This window comes from Phaenicophaeus curvirostris, chromosome 12, assembly GCF_032191515.1.
Source record: "Phaenicophaeus curvirostris isolate KB17595 chromosome 12, BPBGC_Pcur_1.0, whole genome shotgun sequence".
Taxonomy (NCBI): domain Eukaryota; kingdom Metazoa; phylum Chordata; class Aves; order Cuculiformes; family Cuculidae; genus Phaenicophaeus; species Phaenicophaeus curvirostris.
Window position 1 is genome coordinate 19340728 of NC_091403.1, and position 24740 is coordinate 19365467.

At 52.6% G+C, this 24740-nt stretch overlaps 2 protein-coding genes across 3 annotated transcripts; both read right to left on the minus strand.

Moving 5' to 3' along the window:
- Positions 1 to 4044: 4044 nt before the first annotated feature.
- On the minus strand, positions 4045 to 7685 carry LOC138725553 (zona pellucida sperm-binding protein 3-like). Its single transcript, XM_069866563.1, has 9 exons — positions 7278 to 7685; positions 5947 to 6065; positions 5759 to 5862; positions 5378 to 5555; positions 5181 to 5301; positions 4983 to 5074; positions 4768 to 4913; positions 4381 to 4500; positions 4045 to 4177 (listed from the first exon to the last, which is right to left on the minus strand). Exons 1-9 carry the CDS (start codon positions 7683 to 7685, stop codon positions 4074 to 4076), a joined length of 1392 nt encoding a protein of 463 aa, XP_069722664.1. The 3' UTR covers positions 4045 to 4073.
- Positions 7686 to 13662: 5977 nt separating this feature from the next.
- Positions 13663 to 24513, minus strand: CD276 (CD276 molecule). Of its 2 annotated transcripts, none has more exons than XM_069866763.1 (8): positions 24471 to 24513; positions 21628 to 21775; positions 19947 to 20297; positions 19267 to 19563; positions 18219 to 18359; positions 16595 to 16636; positions 16085 to 16120; positions 13663 to 14738 (listed from the first exon to the last, which is right to left on the minus strand). In XM_069866763.1, the coding sequence occupies exons 2-8, from the start codon at positions 21674 to 21676 to the stop codon at positions 14716 to 14718; spliced, it is 939 nt and encodes a 312-aa protein (XP_069722864.1). In that variant the 5' UTR covers positions 21677 to 21775; positions 24471 to 24513; the 3' UTR covers positions 13663 to 14715. The 2 variants fall into 2 exon arrangements, with proteins under 2 accessions (XP_069722864.1, XP_069722865.1); XM_069866764.1 differs by lacking the exon at positions 24471 to 24513 and adding an exon at positions 21907 to 22136.
- Between the last annotated feature and the right edge of the window lie 227 nt (positions 24514 to 24740).

Consider the following 24740-nt stretch of genomic DNA (forward strand, 5'->3'; position numbering starts at 1 on the left):
AAAGCTCTCCCTCCCTGCCCCTCTTCGCCAGAGCAGAAATGACTACTCAGTGTCAACAACCCAGAGCTTAAATTATGCATGGAGCCACTTGCATTGAAGCAGACGATTGAGGCAAAGCCAGTCCCTTCCATCCAAGCAGGCAGGATGGTGGGAAGGCTCCTTGGGACGCTGCACCAGCCTAGGGCAAAGCCTCTGGAGGAAGATGGGGGGAAGAAGATGAGACAATGCTGTTGTCTCATCAAACCCATCAGATGCCAGTCCACAGAACCAAGTACCACCTCTTCCCCGCTTTCTTTTCCTTAGTTTTCCTACAATCTATTTACTAAAGAGCAAACTATTTCTTAAAAAGCAAAGCCAAGGCTGTGGTGGGATGGGGCTACTCCCCTTTTTACATCAAAGATAGGACGATTCACAAATTTACTGTAATGAGTACTTTTTAGCTTCTGGTTTTCCTCCGTGTAAGGCTGCAATGCCACAGGGAAACAATATTTTCTGCAAAGGGTGGAGCACCCCATAGCGCTTGGACATTGCCACCAAGAGATGATGCTGCACACTCAGAAGCTGATTGGCACTCATGAAGCCTCACAGATGGGCAGCATCCCTGACCTTCCTTTTCCTCCTCATGACCTGGGTACAAAGCTAGCCGGGAATGAAGGATGCCACCAAACCCCACTTTATTACATTAATATTTGCTGATAACAAAGCTAGCTAGCACTTAGAGCTCCGATCAAATTAGGAAAGCTATAACGAACAATAAGTGGGGCATTAATTCATTAGCAGGGAATTACACTAAATTATCTCTGCAAATATGGCAAAACTTTAATTTACTAGTGGTGTTTTCAAATGACTTTTGCTCCTTTGTCTCCATTTACACTGCTGCACATTTTTTTCCAGTAGCAAGAAACACAAGAAGTGAATTAACTCCAGCTCCTTGGGGAAATGCTTTTGTATCTCAGCTGGGAATTAATACCCATAAGAGATACCAGAAATTTTCCGTTTCAGCTTCCTCTCCAGGCTTGCGCAGGGATTCTCAGGAAACACTTTTATCATAGAATCATACAATGGTTTAGGCTAGAAGAGATCTTAAAGCCCATCCAGTTCTAAATCCCTGCCACAGGCAGGGACACTGCCCGCTGGATCAGGTTGCCCAAAGCCCCATCCAGCCTGGCCTTGAACCCCTCCAGGGATGGGGCAACGACCACTGCTCTGGGCAACCTGGGCCAGGGCCTCTGTAGGGGCAGAAATAGGATCCTCGGGACATCATCGAGCTTATTCCACAGTGGGTGGAAGGAAACTCCTTGCACCACAGGGCATGAGTGCCTGCCACCTCCCATTTAATGACCAGGGCTGCAGCAATACAGATGAAGCATTGAAGGCAAGAGGGCTCCAGGCTTGGAAAAAAACAGCAATAAATAAAGCTGGGGAGTCCTTGGGCTGCATAGAGGTAGATCCCTGCAGCTGCAGGGCTCCACATCCTAGTGTCTGTGTTTAATTGCAAGGCAGGCAGCTCAGGGATCATTAATTGGAAACTGGAAAATAAACCCCTGCAATGACAGCCTGGCCTCAGCACCCCGGAGTTTTCAATGCAATTTGGAAATTGTTTGCCTTAACATATCTACCTTACAGACCAGGAATCCCTCACAGAAAGGACCCAATGCTGCAGGACAGATGGCAGTGCAATGAAGGGGATGATCCCACAGGAGGAACTGAACCACCTGGAGTCTCAGTATGTCATATTTCCCACTTAAAAATAAAGCTGTAGTCCTTCAAGTTGGAGGAGAAGGGCACACCATGGTCAGGGAGAAGGATGCCTGGCTACACAAACGCTTTGGGTACTGTAACAAGACACTAAAGGATGACTGAAACGGATATTTCCTCCTTTCCCCTCAGCTTTCCCTTTCCTTGGCTGCTTGACCCCCAGAGAGGTGACCCCCCAGAGAGCCCTCAGATGCCACAGCAGTGCAAAAAAAATGCTTGCACCCCCTTTCCTGACTGTCTGAATACCCCTATCCCAGCTGGCCCAGGAATGCTGTTATGTCTCCAAGATCAACCCCATGAGTATGTGGCCATGCCACACACCCAGACAGAGGACCTCCAAATCAACCCAGACTCCCTGCAGGCTTGCAAAAAGCAAGTTGCTACAAACCCCAGCTATCTTCTTGAGAAAGTCTATTAACTAATTATTTTATGCTGCCACTAATTGTTCCTGCTGCCTAATAACTAGCAGACCATGCCCAGAGAGGGACAGGGCAGAGGAGCTCCTGCTGTGCAGAACAGAGACAGGCAGTGATGCTCACACTGCTTCCACCTGCAAATGAACATATCAGGCAGCTCACTTAATCCTGAAATTCTTGTAAGAAGTACCTGATATTTTCCCATATGGTAAATTACTTTTCTTTTAATTAATTGCCTTGAAGGCCACTTACAGCCCATCACCAACATCTCCCTATAACAGGGCACTTACAAGAAGTTGGAGACACACGTGAATAACTGCAATGCATCCTCATTCCCATTATTAGTTCCCACAAATTGATTGTTCTGCCAGCATCTTACAGCTAGCTAATTAAGTCTTTACTCAGATGCTCATGCATGCAAGGGAAACGAATGCTAATAAAGTCCAGAAGCAGCAGTTCCTGGACAGGGGTTGATGGGGCTCACAGTGGGGAAGAGTGGGTAAGTTGAACATCACTCTCACATGCCATGGACTTTGTCTTCATCTATCAAGCAATTGCACAGGGCTCAGTTAAACCAGACAGAGCCAATGGACCAGCAGATGCCACCTGCTACAGGTCCAGTGAGGGATCTCAGTGCCTTTGGGGCCAGGACAGAGGTATCTGGCACTATCTAGCTCTCAAGAGCATCTGGTGGCAAATTCCTGTATGGTCCCTTGATCAAATAAGTACTCCATCCTCCATGAGACACTTTTACCTCTCCAGCTTCTTAACCCACCTACAGCAATTCCAGCTTTGGGAACCATATCTTAGGGCTGGATTTTAGGGAGCAATTTCTCCTATCAACTTTTTTTCTCCTGGTAAAGTCAAACCCTGGTGGCACAGGACAACAGTAACAAAAGCAGCAAGTCTTGCTCAGTAGTAGATTTCTTTGAAGGAAGAGAAAAATTATAGAATCAAGGTCAGAAAAGACTTACTGGGTGAGGGGTTGCTCCTGCTGTATATTAACAAAAAAAAAAAACCCACACACAACAAAAAAAAAAAACCCAAAACCTGTTTCCAGTGGATGGACTAGTAGCATTCCCATTCTTTTCATTACAAAGTCACCAGCTCCACCTCCCCATCCAGCCATTGCTCCCTGCTCTCCTAACAGCTAAGGCCATTTCAGCCTTAAGCAACACATCTTCAGCCCTTGTTTATCCCCAACACAGTTTTATCCCCAGTTCCCCCAGCAGCAGAAACCTTATTCAGCTTTGGCACACAAACAAGTCCCAGACTTTGCTCTGCTGCTGTGACCTGTGAGAGGTAGTGCCTCCTCAGTCAAGCTGCAATAACAGCTTTATCTTGGGCTTGGCATGTGTTATCACATCCTCTAGTATCAACCCTACTAAGAGGGGTCTTCTAGAGTCAGGAATCCATTTGGTATCTGTTAGCAGTATCAGTTTTCCCCCTTCATTCCCCTGAAACTGAGCCATACCTTGCTCGCAACCGGCATTGAGGAGTCCAGTGCCACCAGGCCCTGCACTGCATGCAAAGTGCACAACGTAGAGGGAGCCTCAGCAGCAGCTCTGGACACTCAGAAAGTCCTTCTGCAAGGAGGCACTTCCCATCTCCAAGTCCTATGGTTTGGGAGATGCTTTCGGGTAGCAAGAACCCTCGCTCCCTGTTTTTCATCCCACTACTGGTTCATTACTGGCTTCCTAAAAGTTGGGAGCCACCCCAGGAGATGACTTACCTTCGAGGTTGGAGCATGGGCACAGCCCCAACTCCCAATCCCCTAGATAAGACCAGAGCAAAGACTGACTGCTGTCACTCCTCCCCACTGAAGACACAAGGAGAGGATGGAAGCATTTTTCTTTATTACAGTTAAGGAGTTACAAGGTCGCTCCAGGAGGGCAGCTATCATTTTCTGCACGCAAGAAACACTCCAAGAGCAGTTATGCTCAGCACAGTGGCTGCTGTGAGCATAGCAACTTGGACCAGCGTGGGAAGTCTTTCAGCAGCACCTGGAAAAGACAAGATCCACTTAAATGTATTTAATGGCTTTCCACCCTCTGTCAGTGGATGAATTTGCAGGCACCTTTGGGAAGAAGCCTCCCAGACTGTCTTATGGTGACTCTAGAAAGGCTGTTCAGGTGTGAAATCGCATATCTAGCCCAACCTGGAGCTACCCTCAATTGAGACCCGAAGGTAGTCAGAACATACATACCATGTGAGGTCTTCCCTGCTGGTGCAAGGCCTCCCGAGGAACTCTGCAATCCCTGAGCTGGATCAAGGATTATTAGTGGTCCAACTGAGACATCAGCCTCTGCTGCCCTTGAGGACCCATCTAAGAAGAGTTGGACACAAATGAGTTCACAGGGAAGGTAACTCTGGATTTCAGGATTTGCAGAAAGGTGGACCATGCAAAAGCAGGTTTTCCCACTAGGTTTAAATGCAAGGACACTGCCACAGTTACTCTCCCAAGGACACTGGAGAAGACCCGAGTTTGTCCTTAACATGAGATGAATTTGTTAATTGTCTTCCAGCACCTTTCCCAGCCCCAGCCTGGATGGTCACCCTGCCTTGGGGACACATTCTGGACACAGATCCCTACCTTGCTTGGAAGGAATGTCTCTCTTCAACCGCCTCCCTGACCATCTGGCCAGAGGGTTAGTTCTCCGGGAGTATCCTCCATACGACAGACAGTTGCCAGTCTCACAGCAGCTGCAGATGTCTCCAGTACCCTCCAGAGGAACCCAACTGAAACAGAATTACCCATAAGCCTTCTTCTCCAAGCTGGCCCCCTCCCTGTGTGCACCAGCTACTCACAGGCTACTGGCTCTATTGAAGGAACAGGCCTTGTTCAATGGATTTGGGGCTTGGTCAGCTGGGGAGACCTTCAAGTGGCAAGTGATGTAGATCTGGAAGGGAAATTAAGCCAACATCCAAGGTTAATTGGGTTTGTTCATGCAGAACAGCACAGCTTCTAAAGGTACTGCAGGAGGAGGAATGAGCACCACATCTCACCAAGTTCCTGTCATCTGCCACAAACTTGAACGCATCAACCATGAACTGCAGCGTTTCCTGCCTTGGCCTTGGAGAGATGAAGGCTGAAGTGGTGTCATCTGATCTCCCATCCACCAAGCACCTGGATAAGGGTCAAAAGTCAGGGACGTGCCCAGCCAGCTACAGCAGCACCACCCAGAGAGCACGACACTCCTTACCCATTGAGGTCAATCAAGGCATATCGGGGAGAGGAGTTCCTGTCTGGACTCAGAGTAGCAACACAGTCGTCCACAAAGAGCCTCAGAGGTACGTGGCCCCCAGAGGCAACATCAGCCTGGAGGTGCAGGCTTTCCCCCAGCTGGAAGCCGTTAGAGAGCCTCTCAGTGCTCCAGTCATCTGAAAGGTAGATCCAAGGCTACAGGTCACTTTGGAAGGAAAGCACATTGCCCTCCTTAGCATGTAGAACCTCTTAACTGAGCAGCAGCCCCAAACATCACTTCTGTAAAATCTGATTTTAGCCCAAATTGCAGCTCTGTGCCCTCAGCACACGGCCAAGAGCAGGACCCAGAGGGAAACGGGACTGCCAGGTCTGCACCCACCATTCATGAGGCGCAGGGAAAACATCATCTTCTCCTCCGCTGACAGGGTGGAGTGGAAAGGAGCCCACGTGGGCCAGACAGCCTGGCTGCTCACATTGCTTTTCCTAAGGGGAGGAGATGCGCATTAACAAAGAAGCCACCACCAGTACAGGTGCAAAGGAGCAGAGCCACGGCCCTCACGTGCTCACCTGGGATAGTGACACTCAATGGGAACCACAGCCGTGTTGGTCCTTACAATGACTGTGCTGCCAGAAGGAGTAGGTTTGTAGAACAAACTTGTTTTGTAGATCAACGAGTCTGGGGTTATCTGGAAGGGACATTTGGGAGAGCTAATAAGTAAGTAAAACCAATCAGTCAACCAGAAGCTCAGCACCATCAGACACTGCAGTCAGTACTGGGCAGGACATGTGTTGATCAGCTGTAAAGTCACAAGCTGTCCTCTACGCTCCCAGACCAGAGCATGCAGGATGCCATGAAGCCTGTAGTGGCATCCCAGCACAGGGGAACAAGGGTACCAGCCCCCAGGAGGTCAGTATCAAGCACCTTGGCACCCCCTGCCAGGTAGGTAGGAGGCTGTAGACAGTAGGTCTGCAAGCCTCATACACCGAGTCAATTGGGGCACATCAGCTCCAGGCAGCCTTGTCTCCTGCCAAGGAGATCAGCAAGTTCCCAGCAAGCCCCTTTCTCCAGTTCCTCAGCAACAGTCACTGCAGTTTCAAGCTATCCCCGCTCTCCCATCTACATGGACATCCAGTTGCATCCAAGTCATAAAACCACTATGAGCCTTGCTTCCTGTTGAGTGTGCACCTCATAGAATCACCAGGTTGGAAGAGACCCACCGGATCATCAAGTCCAACCATTCCTATCAAACACTAAACCATGCCCCTCAGTGCTTCGTGCACCCGTCCCTTAAACACCTCCAGGGAAGGTGACTCAACCCCCTCCCTGGGCAGCCTCTGCCAGGGCCCAATGACCCTTTCTGTGAAAAATTTTTTCCTAATGTCCAGCCTAAACCTCCCCTGGTGGAGCTTGAGGCCATTCCCTCTCATCCTGTCCCCTGTCACTTGGGAGAAGAGCCCAGCTCCCTCCTCTCCACAACCTCCTTTCAGGTAGTTGTAGAGAGCAATGAGGTCTCCCCTCAGCCTCCTCTTCTCCAGGATAAACACCCCCAGCTCTCTCAGCTGTTCCTCATAAGGATTCAAGGTCTAGGGCTTGGGGATGTTACCCATACTCCAGAAACCATCTTCTCTATGGTCACATTCCCCCCTCACCAGAGAGCTGCTACAGCCAGATAAGCCCCTCTTCACCTCCAACCCTGGCAGCACCGTTTCCTGCTTATTTCTCAGCTAGAGATCTTTGCCAAGATGAATTTGGCAGCGTGACAGCACATCACAGCACTTGAGCTGTCCACAATAATTCCCATTTACCCACTCAGCGCAAGCCAAAGCCCAGAAAAGGTCCATTACCTACACGCCACTACCAGGTACGGAGCAGCCCCTCACCCAGCATCCCACCTCACCTGCAAGGTGCTGCCGCACTCATGCAGCCCAGCCACAAAGGTCACCGTGCTCTCAGCAGCATTCTGAGCCGCAGGCAAGCAAGCAGCCAAGCCCAGGGTCAAATCCCCAGCTCTGACCAGCCGTCCTGTGCCAAAGAGGTCCCTATGGACTGTGACAACCACCAGCGCCTCCTGGCACTGCACAGTCACAGAGTGCAACGGGGCAGCCGCCTGGAGCTGGGAGACATCCACCCAAGCCCATGGAGAAGACTGGGAGAAGGAAGGCATGCGGGGCCGGCTCCAAGAGGAGTCTCCCCTGACCCTCAAGATCCCTGAGTCCCTTTGAGGGAAACCCCAAGGGCTGTAAGACATCACTTCAGTCAGCATCCAGCATAAAAGAGCAACACCCAGGCTGCCTCCAGATCCCATCTTGACCCCAATAAAACCAGCTCATGAAGGAAAGGCTGCTCAGGAGCCTTTTATACCAACACTCCTAGCAGTCCAGCCCAATGGGGCACACCTGGGAGCTGCAAGTAGGTCTCCACCCACCTAGAACCATCCATGGGTAACAGGACCCAGCTGGGACCATCCTTTGCTTTCAGGGTATGGAGGAAGATGTCCCTGGACCCGCATCTGGAAATTGCCCAGGAGTGGTTTGCTCCATGTCTCTTTGTCTTGCCTGTTTGGGTTGGCATCAGCTGCTGCCATCACAGTGGCCAACTGGCCACAAACCCTCTGCTCTTGTCCCTTGTGCCTGTGTCATTCTTGCTACATGAGATGGAGCTAATTTTGGCCATCATCGTGGCAAGGGTCCAGTCAGTTTCCCACAAGCTTTTCTTCCCTGGTCTTCCCCACATCACCAACATCAGCAGTTGCTCAAACCACAGGTCCTGGAGTACCATTCAAGGTGGCATGTTCAGAGATGGAGAGGACTTTAACTGCAAAATCCACCTGGGCTCTGGCCTGTGTGTGTTGGCAATCTGTCCATGCTCGATTTCATGGGTATCTGCACTGGGTAATTGTATATCGAGTAATGAAGGCATCACAACCAGCTTATTTGCATAGAAAGCAGAGGTACAAAAGCTGATCTTCCCATAACAGCAGCTGATAAGTGAATGGCAGGCATAATCAAGAGATTAATTGGCCCTCGTATGTTAATTATGTTAATTGGCACAGCTGCTCATGTGTACAGTACGATGACTAATGGCTCTGCATCGCTGGGTGGAGAGGTTGGGGGTTACTCAAAGCCACTTGCTGTGGTGGCAGAGCTGGGTGAGTGGGGTCCCTTTGACGCAGGGGTGATGCCCTGCACACGCTCCTCTTCAACAGCGTGGCTGAACAAGCTGGGAGGGGTTTCTAGCCTGGGAGATTCCATTCATGGTGCATTTCTAATGGTGCTTTACATGGGTGCGCAGGGAAATGGGCTTTACTTGCTGAAGCATCTTCCTCCTGGTCTGCTAGGATCTGCAGTGTGGGTTTGGGGTGGGGTGACCCACACCGTTTGCTTGTAGGAGAGACTGCAACAATGAGCTGGATGGGCAAAGCTCCCGACCAGACCAGGAGGTGCGCCCAGATCCCTCGTGGGACCCCTTTCCCTTCCTGGCCCAATGCATTAAGCATTCACGGTTGTCTCCCTGAAACATGAATAATGCCACACACACGCACGCCATGCTTTACTGGCATGATCTCCATGTCTCAGCCTTGCCCCTGATATTTTTACGAGTGATGAATAAATGATACAACAAGAAAAACCTCTCCAGCAGCTCAAGGCCTCTTTATTAATTCAACAGTCAGGAGGCCATCTCCAAACCCAGCTCATCGCTGTGCTAGGTTGGTGTCTTTTACCCTGCTGGGGATGGGCTCCTGCAGCCAAAGGCATCCAGGGGAGTGGGAGGTGATGCTCCCGCTGCCCACAGCACCATCGCCCAGCCCTGCAGCAGGACACAGCGCTGAAGGTCCATGTCTTGATACACCAAGCCTCCTGCAAACCATCTCCATGAGGAACCCAGTCTACAAGGATGGGTGCCTGCACTCCCCGCACTTTTGCTCCTGCTCCAAAGAGAGAGACGTAGCTCATCTAGAAATCCAAGGAGCCACGTACACCCTGAGCTCTGCACATCATGGTAACACAGCCCAAAGCTTCACTGCTCATAGGTGGGTTTCTCACACCGTGCAAGAGCTCCAGCCAAGGGAAGACAGGTCAAAGCACCAGGGGAAGGAAGGAAGGAAGGAAATAAATTCAGGCATCTGGGATGAAAGGTGGATGAGAGATTCACTGGCCTTAGAAGTATGAACTTCTTGGGTGGGGAACAGCTTTTATTCTTGTTTGGGTGCAAAAGAGATAAGCAGGCAGCAACCCCCTCACATCCACCTCCTCCCAGCTCTTGCTCTTCAGCGAGTGCCGCATTCATCACTGTAACCTGTATTTAATAGCCCTGAAGAAACAGGACTTTCCATCTGCAAAGTCCTCTGAGTATTGATTTCATGCAGGAATACTCGGCACTGGTGACGCTCCACCTCAAATCCTGGGTTCAGTTTTGGCTCCCCCAGTACAAGAAAGACATTGAGGGGCTGGAGCGTGTCCAGAGCAGGAAACAGAGCTGGGGAAGGGACTGGAGCCCAGGGGTTCTGGGAGCAGCTGAGAGAGCTGGGGGTGTTTAGTCTGGAGAAGAGGAGGCTGAGGGGAGACCTCATCGCTCTCTGCAGCTCCCAGAAAGGAGCTCATAATGAGGTGGGTGCTGGTGATAGGAAGAGAGGTAACGCCCTCGAGTTGTGCCAAGGGAAGTTTAGGCGCAGGGCGCCAGGTGAGGTCTCATGAGAGCAGAGTAGATGCGTAGAATCCAGTCCCTAACCCTGCTGGTCACAATTCTGATGCAGTTGCACAGTGGAAGTCTTTGATCCGTGCTGTAAGAAGCAATATTACATCCTCCCTTTGGGATGGGTCTCCTCTTAAATTTTTCATTTTATACACAACAGCTTCACCACCTGAGATGAGAAAAATAATTTCTCTGTCAGGCATGGAAAAGAACTGTACTGTCAGCAGTTTTTCTCTGGATGGCTCATCTGAAGGAATCAAGTTTATTTGCCGGGGTGTTTCTTCACTGCAGTGTTAAACACCGTATGAATAGGGGAATTGAATGCTTCTCTGGCAAGGTTTAAGCAACATTTCCTTACCTGAAAGAGCACATGCTTCTCTAAGGCTCATTAAGCAACACTAACCTCTCTTCACCATCTCCAAGAAAATGATTCTATCACCGAGCCTGCAGCGCGCCGGCTCAAATCCCACTTGCACAAGCATTGCCGAGGGGTTTGTCTCGCTCACCGTGAGCAATGATGGTAAAATAACATTGAAATGCCACCCAGTCATAAAACGACACTCAAACATCCCCCTGACTCCCTCTCCCCATGCCACCCTTCGGCTATGCATCCCAGAGAATTTAACCCCACTTGGCTAACACGGAAAAAGAGGGGAATTGGAGTTTGGAAATGGTATTGCTCATTAATTTTCCTGGCTGGAGACAACTTCTTAATGCCAGGTAGGTTTTTTTTAAGCAACATCACAGTTTCGTTTCAAATCTCTCTTAAACGACTTCTGAGTCACCACGATAAATACTCCCTGTGCTTTCTTTCTGCTTCAGATCCCTTATAACTACTGATGGATAAATTGCTCGAGTTCACCGGGATAAATCATGCAGGATAGCCAAATCTGTAATTGAAATGTCTTTCAGCCCCTTTGTAACTCTGAGTTATCGGGACCACACGCATTGCGGCTGCAGGGAAAAACCCTCTTGAGATTCGGCTCTGAAAAACAGGTCCTGGGAGGGAGAAATCAGCTCTGAAAGTGCCAATTCCACCTCATTCCCTTAGGAATACCATGTCGCTCTTCATCCCTCATCAAAAGGATCTGGATACCAGGATCAATGGCACCAGCGGAGAGTTTTCCAAGGCCTTTTGTTTTTTTAAATTGCCTCTCCCCAAGACAAGTTCCCCTCCAGGTTCACAGCCTTGGCTTTGGGGATTTGCTCCTCACCTTCATCAGCTGAGCTGCAGGAAGGTCCAGCCTCTGGTCCTGCTTCTGGGCTCTGCTTTCCCCAGGAAAGTCAGATGTTATGTTTGCAACATCCTTAAAATCAGAAAGCAGCTCAGCCAGGTTGCTCTGAGCTTCCCAGCTGAATTTGAGTCTGGCCTGGCAATTTTGAGGCCAAGATCTGGGTGTTTGGGGCAGTGTAGGCTGGATCCTGCTCATCCTGATGAGGCACAGAAAGAAGCCCATGTAGAAAATGGTGGTTCTGGCAAATCCTTAATCTCTGGAGAACAACACATGGCAGGGCAGGGGTGCTCATGGGTGCTGGGCAGCTCTTGGGTCCAACCCACCTCCATAGGGTTTCCAGAGCATCCCTGCTGCCAGCAGGGACATGGCTCCATCCGTGAGCAGGACAAGGGGACAACAGGGGCAGGCAGCAACACCCCTCCAGCATCACAAGGACATCAACTCTTCCCATCCCATCCTATCCCATCCCAACGTCTGCCCTCCTGCCTGTGCAGTCAAGGCGAGGCAGCAACACAGCTCAGCATCTCTCTCCTCCTCTCGCTCCGTAATTAGGTCAATAGGAGAAGCAGGAGCCCTTTATTTATTATTGATGGAGAGAATCAAGCCGCCATCGATTGGTGCTGGGAAGAGACTCGCCCTGGCGCTTTCTGAAATAACCTGCCAAATGTGATTTTTCTGTTGTCTTTTACCCATCAAAGGTGTTTGAATGAACTCGCAGCTTTGCTTGCTCCCGGGAGGGATGAGAGCAAACACAAGCGAGCTCCAGCAGCCGAGTTGCTGCCAGCTCTCAGCACCAGGTCCTTTATGCTCTGCATCCCTGTTAAATCCCTCTTTCCTGCCTGCCAAGTTTGCTGTTACTCAGGAGCAGGTGGAGGACAACGTTCGGGCTTTGAGGGAATGGAAAAAACTGTGCAGCATCAGGTAGGCAGCGTTGCAGCCAGCCAGCCTCATCCCTGGCTGGGTCTCACTCACAGCACCCATCAAACCGTGCATTAGATTAAGGAGACCTTAAAGAAAAGGATGGATGGTTTCCTCCCCCAGAAAACTTAAACACCTGGACAGCCCCAAAAGCAGGATGGCACTTGGGGACAAAAGAAACAACTAAGCTCCTCCTGGGCTGCTTTATCCCATGCCAAGGCACAGCACATCCTCCCTGGGACAGTGGTGAGCCGGAGCTCACAGTTCAGGATGGCTCATCTGCCTGAGCCACCTAAGCACAGCTTTTCCTCAGCTGCTGCAGCTTAATCCTGATTTTCTTCCTCACCACCCTCAAGATCTCCCTACCCTGCACAGCCCAGATTGCATTTTGCCAAAACCGCCTCACGCTTGCCCAAAGAAATGCCCCAGAAAGCTCCCAGCTGGAAGAGACATCCCTGAGGATGCCTTCTCAGGGCCTTTAGAGACCATCTCAGGACTTTTAAAGAGGTCCTGGACCTAGGGACAACCCATCCCACTGTGACAAAGAGCTGGGGGTGGTTAATGGCTTCATCCCCCCAGCCCGGCATCTGGGTGCTAAATAATATTAATGGCACCTCCTGGCATCTCATTAAAAACTGCACTGGCAGTTAATTCAGGCCATAGATCAAAGTCCCTAAATGAAATCACCATCCATCCCCTCCCTAATCTGAGTTTGATACCAGCCTGCTTCCCCTTGTCTTGCTTTTAGAAATATTTTTCTATTTAAATGTAGAGCCTGGCATCACGCCTGGAGAAGGGCAGCTAAAAATAATCCTCAGCGGGTGATTGAGGAAGGTCCCGTCCCCACCGGCCTCCATCACACCCCGCTTGCACCCCATCTCAGGGACTAACCAGCCTGAATTTTAGAACGATTCCAGATGACAATGTCCCTTTAGGATTTTGCTCTAGAGGAGGGATGAGGGCTCTGTGCACCAGGTGATGGAGGAGCTGCAGTGGCAGCAGGGACCGATGGACAGATGGGCTGGGCTGAAAGGGGCTCCAGGAAAGCTGGGGAGGGGCTCTTGGTCAGGGAGTGCAGGGATAGGACAAGGGGAATGGTTTTAAACTGAGAGAGGGGAGATTGAGAGGAAATCTTAGGAAGAAATGTTTTCCTGTGAGGGTGGGGAGGCCCTGGTCCAGGTTGCCCAGAGCAGTGGTGGCTGCCCCATCCCTGGAGGTGTTCAAGGCCAGGTTGGATGGGGCTTTGAGCAACCTGATCCAGTGGGAGGTGTCCCTGCCTACAGCAGGGGCTTGGAACTTTAAGGTCCCTTCTAACCCAAACCATTGCGTGCTTCTATGAAAGAGGGACAATAAAGGTTTTACTCTGGGTATTTCAATATTTAAACTGATTACCAGCAAATCTGCACCCAGAGACCACACCAAGCCCAGAAAGCACTATCCAAAACAACTCCCAAGTTTATTTGTCAAGGCACAAAAAACCCCTTCCAATTCTGGATTTTAAATAATGATGAAAACCAGCAGAAGAGCCATCGAGGGGGCGCAGCGGGGACCTGTCCACCCACCAGAGAGGGACAGGGACACACCACCCTGTTCACCCCCATGCACCCTGTGGGTACCCAGCAGTGAAGGACCCCCAGGTCACACACAAGGGCAAAGACCCCTGATCCCATGGGAAACACAAAGGCTCAATCCTATGGCACTGGCCAGGGTCAACCCCCCACAGTGCTTTAGTCCCCAAAGTCTTTGTCACCACAGGGAGGGCAGGAGGGCTTCACCTGGCCAGCAGGTCTCCCTAAGCCGTGACTTCCGACTCCCCCGTCAAAAATCCAAGGCAGAGGATAACCAACCTGATGGGATTTTGCATTTAAGGCAGAAATAAAAGTCCAGTGGGAACCACTGTGGTGCAATGTGAGAAAATAATCATCACCACACATCCCCAGAGCAACACATCCATCAGAGATGAGAGCACTAGCTCTGTTACCCTGTGCCTAGGGATCCCACAGGTCCCATCCATCTTCCAGGAGCCTCTGAAGCTTGATCAGTCACTCCCAGGGACCTCACTGATCCCATCACCTCTCTCAAGGCCTCTGGGCACTGAAATTTGCCCTGGAAGGCACTTGGAAGGCGGCTGGCTTGGCTGCAGCCACGTGGAAGCAGGCACAGAGGGTGCTGGGGGGGAAATAGTTGACCCCCAGGTACTCTCAGCTCCACATGGGGACAGACAGATGTACAAGGAGGAGCCTCCACGCCACGGCACACCCGCCCTGCGAAGAACGCACTGGTCTTCAGGGCTTGCCGGGGATAAAGAGATGCAGCCTCTCTCCAACCCCAGGGAGCCTCAAAGACGTGGCCAGGGTGGGTGACAGGGCACAGGACCCGGGGGGTGGCAGCAGGTCCATGACCCCAAAAGGGGACCTGGAGCCCATCTCCACTGAGGACATCTCAGCTGGTCCAGGGCACAGGGTGCTGCTTGGGGTGTCCTAGCTTCCATCAATCGATTTCTTGTTCATTATCTGGGGAGGAAAAAGAAAAAAAAAAAGAATAATTCACAAGTCCTCATTAATGAGTTCATTTGGTCACTAGCAACTCCGGGCTCTCCTTGCCCTAGAAAACTGGGATCCACACTCCCAGGGCTGATGCCACCCCAGGGAAATACAACCAGGCACATGTAGGTGTGTTTTTATCCTTCCACCCCTCCCTGTGGTTGAACCCCTCCCCCCTGCAGCCAGCAAACCCTGTGAGATGTTATTATTCGAGCTTCATTTCTGACAGAAAAAGTAGTTGAGGAGTGAGCAAGGGATGTCTCGCACCTGTAGTTAAGGAAACAGGCTGCATCAGGACGAAAAGCCAAGGGGCTGGGAAGCCGAGCATGGCCTGCAGCGGCTTGCGAGGGGGAGATAAGGGCAGGGAGGAGGGAAAAAAGGAGGAAAAGCAAAGTCAGTTGATGTTTCACTAAAAGGGTGAAAGGAAAGGGAGAAAAGGCTTTTAAAAACCTGTTGGGGTGGGGAGAAAAACAGCATTAGAGAAAAATCTGTTCGGGGCTGTTCATAAAAGAGGGAGGGAGGACCAGCAGCGATTCGCCAGCAGCAAAAACCAAGCCTCTGCCTTTAATAAGAGAGGAAATAAATTGAAAGATTGAGATCTTGGGAGGAGAATGAGTTGGAGAAGAGTGAGGGCGACCAGGACATTGCTGGAGCCCATCACTGGGCTGGGTTGGATGATGGGCAGCACTGAGCCAGGAGTCTGGAAGAAGAGATTGAAAGGCAGAAACCAGAGGTGGGACTAATTCTTATGAGCTTCCATCAGAAATTCAGTTCTGATCTGCTGATGGGGAATTCTGTAGGGGGAGGGATGAAGCCCGTGCCTCCCTCTCCAGAAGGCAAGGAACAACCCCAGCAATTCCCCTCCTCTTAGAAAACCCATGGCAATGCTCAAGAACAGGGCCAAACTCCTCCCAGTGACCAAGGTTGGTGGCATGAGGATTTTCTCAGCCCCAGGCTGCCCAAGAAAAGGAAAGATAAGAGAAGAAATATCACATCAGAGTTGTTGGTCACATCGCTCCATCGCTGCTGGGATACAAGCAGCAGCCAGAGCAAGTGTAGCCCAAATTGGAATGGAAATGAGTGCTGGGAAATAACTGATCTGCAAACACTTGATTGAAAACCAGGGAAAAAACATAGTAAAAAAGATTGGGAAAAAAAAAAAAAGAAAAACAAAACTCCAAACCCTACTGATGGATGATGAAGATGCAACAGATAATTTACTCTTAGAATTGAGCATCATCTCCAGTGTGCTTAGGAAGAAACTTCATCATGAGCCAGCTTGTGGTCCTACACTGTTGCCTGGCAAACACACTCACCGTCTTGGCTCTCTGCACTCTTCAGCGGCCGTAGGGCTGCGGAAAGAAAAAGAGCACGTGGTCAGACCCCACCATGTGGGACAGGGGGGTTTTCAAGAGAATGTCTCCCCAGTGGAAACAGCGAAGAGCCCCGTTTTGGGGAATCCAATAATTGTACCCCCCAATTGCAATCACAAACCAGTCCCCAGCTCCTAAACCTCCCTGGCAGAAAAGGAGCTGGCATCCAAAATGGGCTAACTTGACTGCCAGCAGATAAAGGCGATCACTGGGCATATAATTAACCCATTTGATGACAGTAGATTATCAGGAGTGCTTTTCTGTTAAGAGATGGGGTGGCTTATCAGGGAGCTTCCAGCCTGAGGGGATGCAAAGGGCAGGCAGAGCACAGGGAGGCTGAGTATTGTCAGAGGGTGCAGAGCACAACAGGGTCTTTGCTCGTGTAGAGGACAGTGGCACAAGCGCATGCAATAATGTTCTCACCCATATAATAAGGAAGTATCGTGCACCCACCTGTCTTGGGTTCTTCTCCCTCCTCATCCTGCTCCTCTGTCCCTGCAAAAGAGCAAGCCTGAGCATGTGAGGTACCCGCCAGACTCCACCCGAGCACCAACCCTGAATCCCACCTCCCTGAGCAGTCAAGTTTGGTGGATGCCCCTGTGATCGTCACCATCCCTGGCAGTTCAGAGCCACCCATCATCGCTGCACATCCTGGGCTGTGCTTGGGACCAGGCACTGCTGAGCTGCTGGTGATGCGGAGGGAGGAGGGGACTGGTACCACCCACCTGCAGCCGGCACCCTGAGGTGGGTACTTCCCCCAGCACAAGGCTGTCCCAGGGCTGCACAACCCCGACAAGCCAAGCAGAAAGAGCCACAGCTCTGGGTGTCACATCACAGCCACTCGCCTCCCTATTTATAGCACAGACACCATCTGGAGTGCTGCTGGATGAGGGGCTTAGTGGAGAGCCCATGGATCCCCAGCATCTCCAGGACACAGAGGGATGAGCATCCCCTCCTTCCTCCTGCAGCACCCACCAGGCTGCCAGGCTGTCACTCCATCTGGAAGTCTGTGAGCTTTGCACCCTATAGGTAAGACCTGCTGCAATGCTGTTTCTGGCTAGGAAAACCAGCAAAAACTGCTGCTCCTGCCTCCCACAGCTGCCAGGCTCAGGGGCAGAGTCCCTGTCTGGCTTCTGGCTGACCAAGAGCCACAATAAAAAGTTAGTGCTAAGGGCGTGCAAACATCGGTGCTAAACATCACGGGCTGGGAGATGTGTCCCTGCTAAAGGGCTGAGGTCAGCTGGCCCGAGGCCACAGCAGAAAGTCACGGCACTGCAAATCCCCTGACTGAGCAGGAAATGCTGTTACAGGGGTAAAAATAAATATAATATATATATTTCAGCCAGGAGAAAACCCTCTTAATCCCCACCACTAGGAACACCCAGCAGCCGGGCATCACGGTGGCATCATCCTCCCTGGCAGAGAGGAGGAGCGAAGCGGGAGCCCTGGGGAGGCTGCAGGTCCCAGCCCTGCAGCGCGATGCTGGCAGGGAAAGGCTTTGGCAGAGCAAATGCCTCTGGAGTCAGGGAGAGAAAACAAATGGGGAACGTGAGCAAAGTGCCTCTGCAGCCATTTTCAGAGCACAGCAGCTTTTTTAAAGCAACAAAGCTCCTCTTTTTTGAGCAAGCACCTCTCCATAGTGAAACCAAACAGGAGAAGGATGCAGAAAACAAGAGTGTGGAGCATCTCTCTAATGCTACTCCCACGTATCAAAGCACTTGGCATTTCCACGGCTGTAAGTGCTAGAGGCACATTCTCGGAGGGGATGCTCCACGCACACCTGGTTGTGAATGCCAGACATTCACAGGATGCTTGAACCAGGAAGGTGAAAGGCGGAGACACGCTGGGTGGCAGGAAAGCCACGTGTATGTTTGAAAGAGACACCAGGAGTGATACACACAGCCAACAAGGATCTGCTGGTGCCTGCCAACCCCACCAGCTCTGAGTATCCTTTCATCCTTTAAAAGCCGCCTCCACCAAGGCACACCCATGCCCATTAAAATTTGTCCTAGCTCCTGCCATCCATCATCCCCTACAAACTCCATCCCTTTTAGGGGGGGGCTCCCTCCACCATTACCTGCGTTTTCCTCCTCTTCCTTGCAGCTCTGACGGATTTTCTTCTGGCAGATGTACACCAGGAGAGCGAGCAGCCCCACGATGCAGATGGCCAGTCCCACCGTCACCCAGAGAGCCACAGCAGGGAAACCAAGGTGTTGGCCTTGCAAGGCAGGAAAGAAAAATACCACTCATGGTGACAGAAGCTGAAGAGATGATGCTGCACCCCTCTCTTTTCCCTCTCACCTCAGACCATGAGGCCAGGAAGGATGGGGACACCTTTCCCAGGGTCTGGGATCGCCTGGCAGGGACCATCAGGGCTTGGGGAATATTTCCTGGAGCGCTGGGAATCTGATTTTTCCCTGTCATATTGCTCCTTCAACAAATTAAGTCTTATCCCAGACCTTGATCCACCATAGACACCACCCCAAGGTTCAGCATGTGCCCTTGCACTTGGGGATCCACACAAAACCCATTTCTCTGCTCCCAACCAGCAGCATCCACCTAAGGTTTTGGTGCATCCAGCCAAAATGTTTATGCTCCACCAGAGAGTCACTTTCCCAATCCAGCAAGGGTAATTAAATGCTAATTAACACTAGCAGGGAGTGCGCAAAGTTATAGAGAGCTCTGAGAGGGCAGCAGGAGGAGCTCAAAGTGAAGCCACAAGGCTGAATGTGCTTGATAAATTTCTCCAGCGTGTATTTCTGAAGTAGGATTGCAGCAGCACCCCAAGTTGAGAGCATCCCACAGCCATGTGCTAAAGAAAAGACAACTACCACACACTGTACTGGCTTTCTGAGGTGCTTTAAACTTTGACAGGGCAACTTGAAAAGCTAGAGACTAAGAACTAGGGACGCCAGTTCCATCTGGGATGCTAGAGTGGGATGACAGGGAGGACGGCACAGCCTAAAGTCACCTTCGTAGGTCCATCAGGCGACAGGTAGAGTGAGGACATGGCATTGCAACCCCCAGGGCATCTCTGGGCCACAGTAGGGATCCCAGTGCCACCACAGTCACCATATTCTGAGCCCATCCCTTCCTTCTCCTAGTTTTGACCCTCACTGGCTCACCTGTGAAGGTGACAGAGGCCTGGGTCTCCTGCTGCAGCACTGGGTTTCGCACCAGGCAGGAGTAGGTGCTGCTGGGCTCCACCTGCACCTGGAGGACACTGTGCACGTCAAAGAGACCTTCCTCATTGGCCACCTGGGACGTGGTGATGTTTTCTGTGATGTTCCTGCCCTGGCTGTCCTGCCAGAGGACACTGGCCTCAGGGTAGCCACGGGAAGCATGGCAAGTCACAGTCGCCAGATCTCCTGGCTTCAAGTCCTTGTGGGGCTCCAGGTTCATATTGGGCTTGGAGTAGGGAGCTGCAAGGGAAAGGACAGCCAGCATGATGAAGACCAAAGGATCAGGATATGGAGCAGCCCAACGAGGCTGGGCAAGCCCCAGGACAGGCTCTTCCAGCTGGAAACACCAATCAGCTGAAGCCTCCCCAGCTTCAGTGTGTTCATGGCTGTGCTTCCAGGTGCCTCTCAGCTGAGAGCCTCTGCATCCTGGCAAGGAACGGACTGCAACCCCCACCAGCAATATTTTGGGGAACGCAGCTGGCTGGTCTCTAACAGAGACCTGACTTCAAGGGAAGACCACAACAAGGATGAGGAGAGAAAAGCTCCTCAGAGGAGCAAAGCATGATTGAGAACCCTCCTCTTTGGGGAGACACATAGGGACACTCACCCTCTCCATCTCTCACCTGCCACCTGCAAGGTCACAGCTGCACTGCTGTAGTGTTGGACCCAAACGAAGCAGGTGAAGCTGCCCTCATCTGAGATCTCCACACGTCGGAGGAGCAGTGAAACATTGCCCTGGGCCAACTGGTCGTAGAAGAGGGCCGTCCGGTTGGCGTAGCTGTCACCCTGGTTTGTCAGCTGGTCTCGCCCACCGGAGAAGCTATGGACCAAACGCTTGGTGTCTGTCAGGTGCCAGAAGAGGGTCAGGTTGTCAAGGCTGAAGTTGGCTCCAGGGGAGAAGGAGCAGCGCAGGGTGGCGTCTTGACCAAAAAGTGCCACCACAGGCTCATCTGGGACCTGGATCTCCATGGCACCTGCAGGAAGGTGGCAAGGGCAAAAGCACATGGTGGTGAGACCCTGCAGAAGCACCTCTTTTTATCTTTTTGAAGGACATCTAAGCAAATTGATGGATGCCCACGGAAGGGACCTCTTGCAGGTGGCATCTCAGGACTGTCCCCATCACCAGCCCCAAGCCAAGCCCTCCCTGCCTGCAGGGACATAGCCCCACATTCAGCACCAAACCTGGGGCATCGCTGCCTTCAGCCATCAGCTGCAGCCACGAGCTGCAGCCACGGGCACCCAAACCTGCACACCCCTGGGACACAGAGCCCGCTCTCTCCCCAGGGTGCGAGGAGGTCAGTGAGTGACTGCAGCCAGGACAGTCCCATGTCCCCAGGACGAGCCAGCTCCAGCAGTGCCACGGCCAGGCTGGCAGGCACTAGATGGCACCAGTGTGATGCCAGCCGACTGCCACAGCAAGATGCCAGCTTCATCCCAGTGCCATGGCATGATGCCAACCACACAGCCTAGTGCCATTGCAGCAGGGAGCAACACCAACTATGCCAGGGCTGCCGGGCCCTCTGCGCTCAGGACTAGTCCTGGGGTGCTTGTTGGCAGCAAGCAGCAATGTCCCCCAAACCAGACCCAGGGCACCATCAGCACTTCATTCAGCAGATCCTCCCAGCCCCAAAACAGGAAGGAAAACGGGAAAAATCTCACCTCAGACCGAGGATTTGCTTTATATTCTGACCTCAACATCGTTGCAGGATAGAGCAAAGCCATTACCCGCAGCAAATACCTCCCTGGGGATGAGGGCAGCAATGAGACATTAACTTTTAAGCAAGAGCCTGATCGGGAAGGATGAGCTGCAGGAAGGAGCCAGGCTGGAGAAGATCTGCCAGGGGCCACAGATGGACAGACAGGCAGTAGGGGAGCACTCGGGCAACCTGCCTGGCTCTTGGCAGACTCAAGTGTCATGTCTCCCTCCAGCTAATAACAAATGCCAGTGGGTTTTAAGAACAGGATCCAACCTGGCCAGAACTGCCACTGAGCATCCCAAAAGGATCCAGCCTCAACACCTCTTGCAGACTGAGGTGCTGCAGCCTAGGGAACAAGGGGCTGCAGCGTATGAGGACAGACCCTGCTACGAGGGTGGCCCACATGCACCAGGAGCCATCACACCTGCAGGGTGATGCTCTGGGCAGCTGAAGGATCACAAAACCAGGAAAAACACCGTGTATGTGCTGCCTGCAGGAACCACAGGTTGAAGGCAGCTTGTGCAGGATGAACGTGGTGTTCAGGACATCTCCTTTGGGGTGGCGACACGTAAACTATGTTAACCCCAAACCCCCCAGCCCTACTCACCTGCCAGGCTGAGCACCAGCGTTCCCAGCACAAGCAGTGGGTAGAGCATCCTTGGCACGAGCAAACGTCGAGTGAAAAAGCAGAAGCGAGCACGGCCCCAGGTGTCCTTCTCAAAGGGAATCTTTTCTCTCACTGCAAGCGCTCCAAGCTGGGGAAAACCAGAAGAAAACACTCAGAGGCTGCTGAGAACCAGGGGTAGAGAGCAGGAGACTGGCAAAAAGTAGAGGATCCCATGCCAGCCATGCCCTTTGTCCACTATGCAGCAACTGGAGCACTCACCCCGCCATAAAACACAGGATGGGGTTTGCTCCCAGTCTGGCACCAGCCAAGGGACCAGTGCACCCCTGCATCGGGGACCCAGAAGCAGCTCCTGTGTCAGAGGCGTTGGCTGGTGCTCAGGGAAGCCACGTGAGCCCCTTCCCCTCCTCACTCCTTCTCCTCCCCTTTTGTTTCTCTCTTTCCCAGCTGTTCCCTGCAGCATTGGGCTGTTACATCCCTATCCTCCAAGAGAAGGCAACTCACTCCCAGTGTCCAAACTGGCCGAAACCCAAACATATGAAGTCTGCAGATTCCTGGCTCCGCTAACAGCTCAAGGGCTGCAAGGTTCATCCCTGCTCCTGGCAGGAAAGTCTCCAGCACAAGGCTACCCCAAAAAATAAGGAATAAACCCAGAGCATCTCAGAACTGGATGTGGGCAGAGGTGAGGGCAAGCTGCCCAGCACCGCTGGCTCCCACAGCTCGCTTCCTAAGCATCCCTCCCGACCTCGTGACTCACATTCCTCCTTCATAGCATAAATGAGTCCCAGATATCACAGCCGGCATCACCGCTGCCCTGTTCCACCCCTGTCCCAGCACGACCCAGATCCCTGCTGCTGCACCCAGAGCCTTCAGTGCCGATGGATTTCAGTACAATAGTTGTATTGGCAATAAATTGGTGTCGTGGCACCAATTTCCCAGCCTGCAGCAGGAACAACTTCAGCCATCTGCTCCCACAGGAGACACTGTGGCACGGTAAGGGGGGGGAAACTGAGGCACAGCTCTGCCCCAAGAGCTCTTGGGGAGCAACTCTTCTTCTTCTTTCCTGAGCAAAAGGCTCCTCTGGAGGAAAAAGCTTTTTTCTTAACCCATATCCCTAATTCTAGCCTTTTCTCGAACAGACAAGCCTGGAGCTAGCCCCGTGCCAAACATCAGACAGCTGAGAAGGGAGGGATCCGTGGTGGGGAAGGGTGATGGGACATCATTCAGCTGCCCGGGCAAGGGAAACCGTGACTCATCTCCCTCACGCTTGGCCTTGGAACTCTTTCCTTTTCCTGGTTATGCTAAAACAAATTACATTTTAAAGGTTTCATGACCTACAAGTCACGCCGGACTGTCTCAGAAGTGTGACAGGAAGAGGACAGTCGTGTCCCCAGCTCTCCTTCTGCAGTCAGGAGCCAGAGAGGGGTTCCTTTGCCTTTTGGTGGGTCTCTCAGTGACTCGGTTTCTCCATCCCTGAAGTATAAGCCCAGACAAAGGATGGACTCTGTCCCAGACCTGAGTTTTTATTTCAAGTTGAGGTACAACGAACCCCACAAACACATCCCTCGGAAGAGGGATGCCCTTGTGCACGGCAAGCCAGCAAGGCTGAACTCTCCAGAAACCCATGGAATAAATAAATCCCCGGTTGCAGCAGGTCCTTCAGGACCATACACCACTCATTCTCCATGTAAAACTTACTATCATGCAGCCAGAACGCTGCTTTTTCTAACACCCAGACTCTCAGCTGCCAGATTATCACCCTGGGATGGGTGGAGGGGTCAAGAAAACACCTGCTGTCCTCACCACCTCTCTGGGTCAGTCCCAGCGTCTGTGCATGCCTGCGCGGAGCCTCTTGCTTTGCTCCTCTCAGGCTGGTCCAGGCTTTTGAGGGTGCCTGGGCTAAGCCCTCCACTTTGCTCCTCTCTGGTTGGTCTCAGCTTTTTGGGGTGCTCGGGCTGAGATGAGTTGGTGCCCAGCTCCGCTCCAGACTATTCTGAGTCCCCAGTTAACTTGTGGGTGAGGAGCAGAAGCTCCCTGCGTGCAAACCAGGCCCTTGTGGGGAAGGGGTGTAAAGCCCAGGGAGGACACGGATCTGTTAGAGCGAGTCCACAGAAACACCACAATGACCTGAGGGCTGGAGCACCTCCCCGATGAGGGCAGGGTGAGAGAGATGGGGTTGTCCAGCCTGGAGAAGGACCTTACAGCAGCCTCCAGTACTGAAAGGGGCTCCAGGAGAGATGGGGAGGGGCTCTTGATCAGGGAGGGCAGGGATAGGATGAGGGGAATGGTTTTAAGCGGAAAGAGGGGAGGTTGAGGTGAGATCTTAGGGAGAAATGTTTGCCTGTGAGGGTGGGGAGGCCCTGGCCCAGGTTGCCCAGGGAAGCTGTGGCTGCCCCATCCCTGGAGGGGTTCAAGGCCAGGTTGGATGGGGCTTGGAGCCCCTGATCCAGTGGGAGGTGTCCCTGCCCATGGCAGGGGTGGGACTGGATGGGCTTGGAGGTCCCTTCCCACCCAAGCCCTTCCACGTCTCCGTGCAGCCCCAGCTCCCGGCCGGGATGCGGCGGGGAGGAAGGGACGGGTCATCCTCCTGCTCATCCCGAGGAAAAAAGGACCAAGCCCTCCCTCTCGGAGCGCGGGGTGCGCTCCAGCCCCCGAGATTAAACCTCCGTGAAAGATCCCGCTTCCACCCGGGTGCATTTAGAAGCCTCGGGGCGGAGGGGGGGCGGGTGCACCCTGCACCCACGGGAAACAGGGGGGAGTGGGGGGCGAGAGGAGCGGCCCCGCACCCTCATTCATCCCACACCCCCCCCCTCCCTGGCACTTACCGGGCAGGCGGCGCGCGACGGACGGGAGCGCGCGCTCCCCGAGGGCCGGGGCGGGGCGGCGGCCGCGCCCTCATTGGCTGAAGCCCCGCCCCTCAGTGGCTGAGGCCACGCCCACACCGCCGGAGGCCACGCCCCCTCTGGCTGTGGCCCCGCCTCTGCCTGGTTCTCATTGGCTGTAGCCGCGCCTACGCTGGAAGAAGCCCCGCCCCCTCAGTGGGTCTCGTTGGTTGAGGCCACGCCCCCTTCGGCTGTGCACCGCCCCTGCTTGGC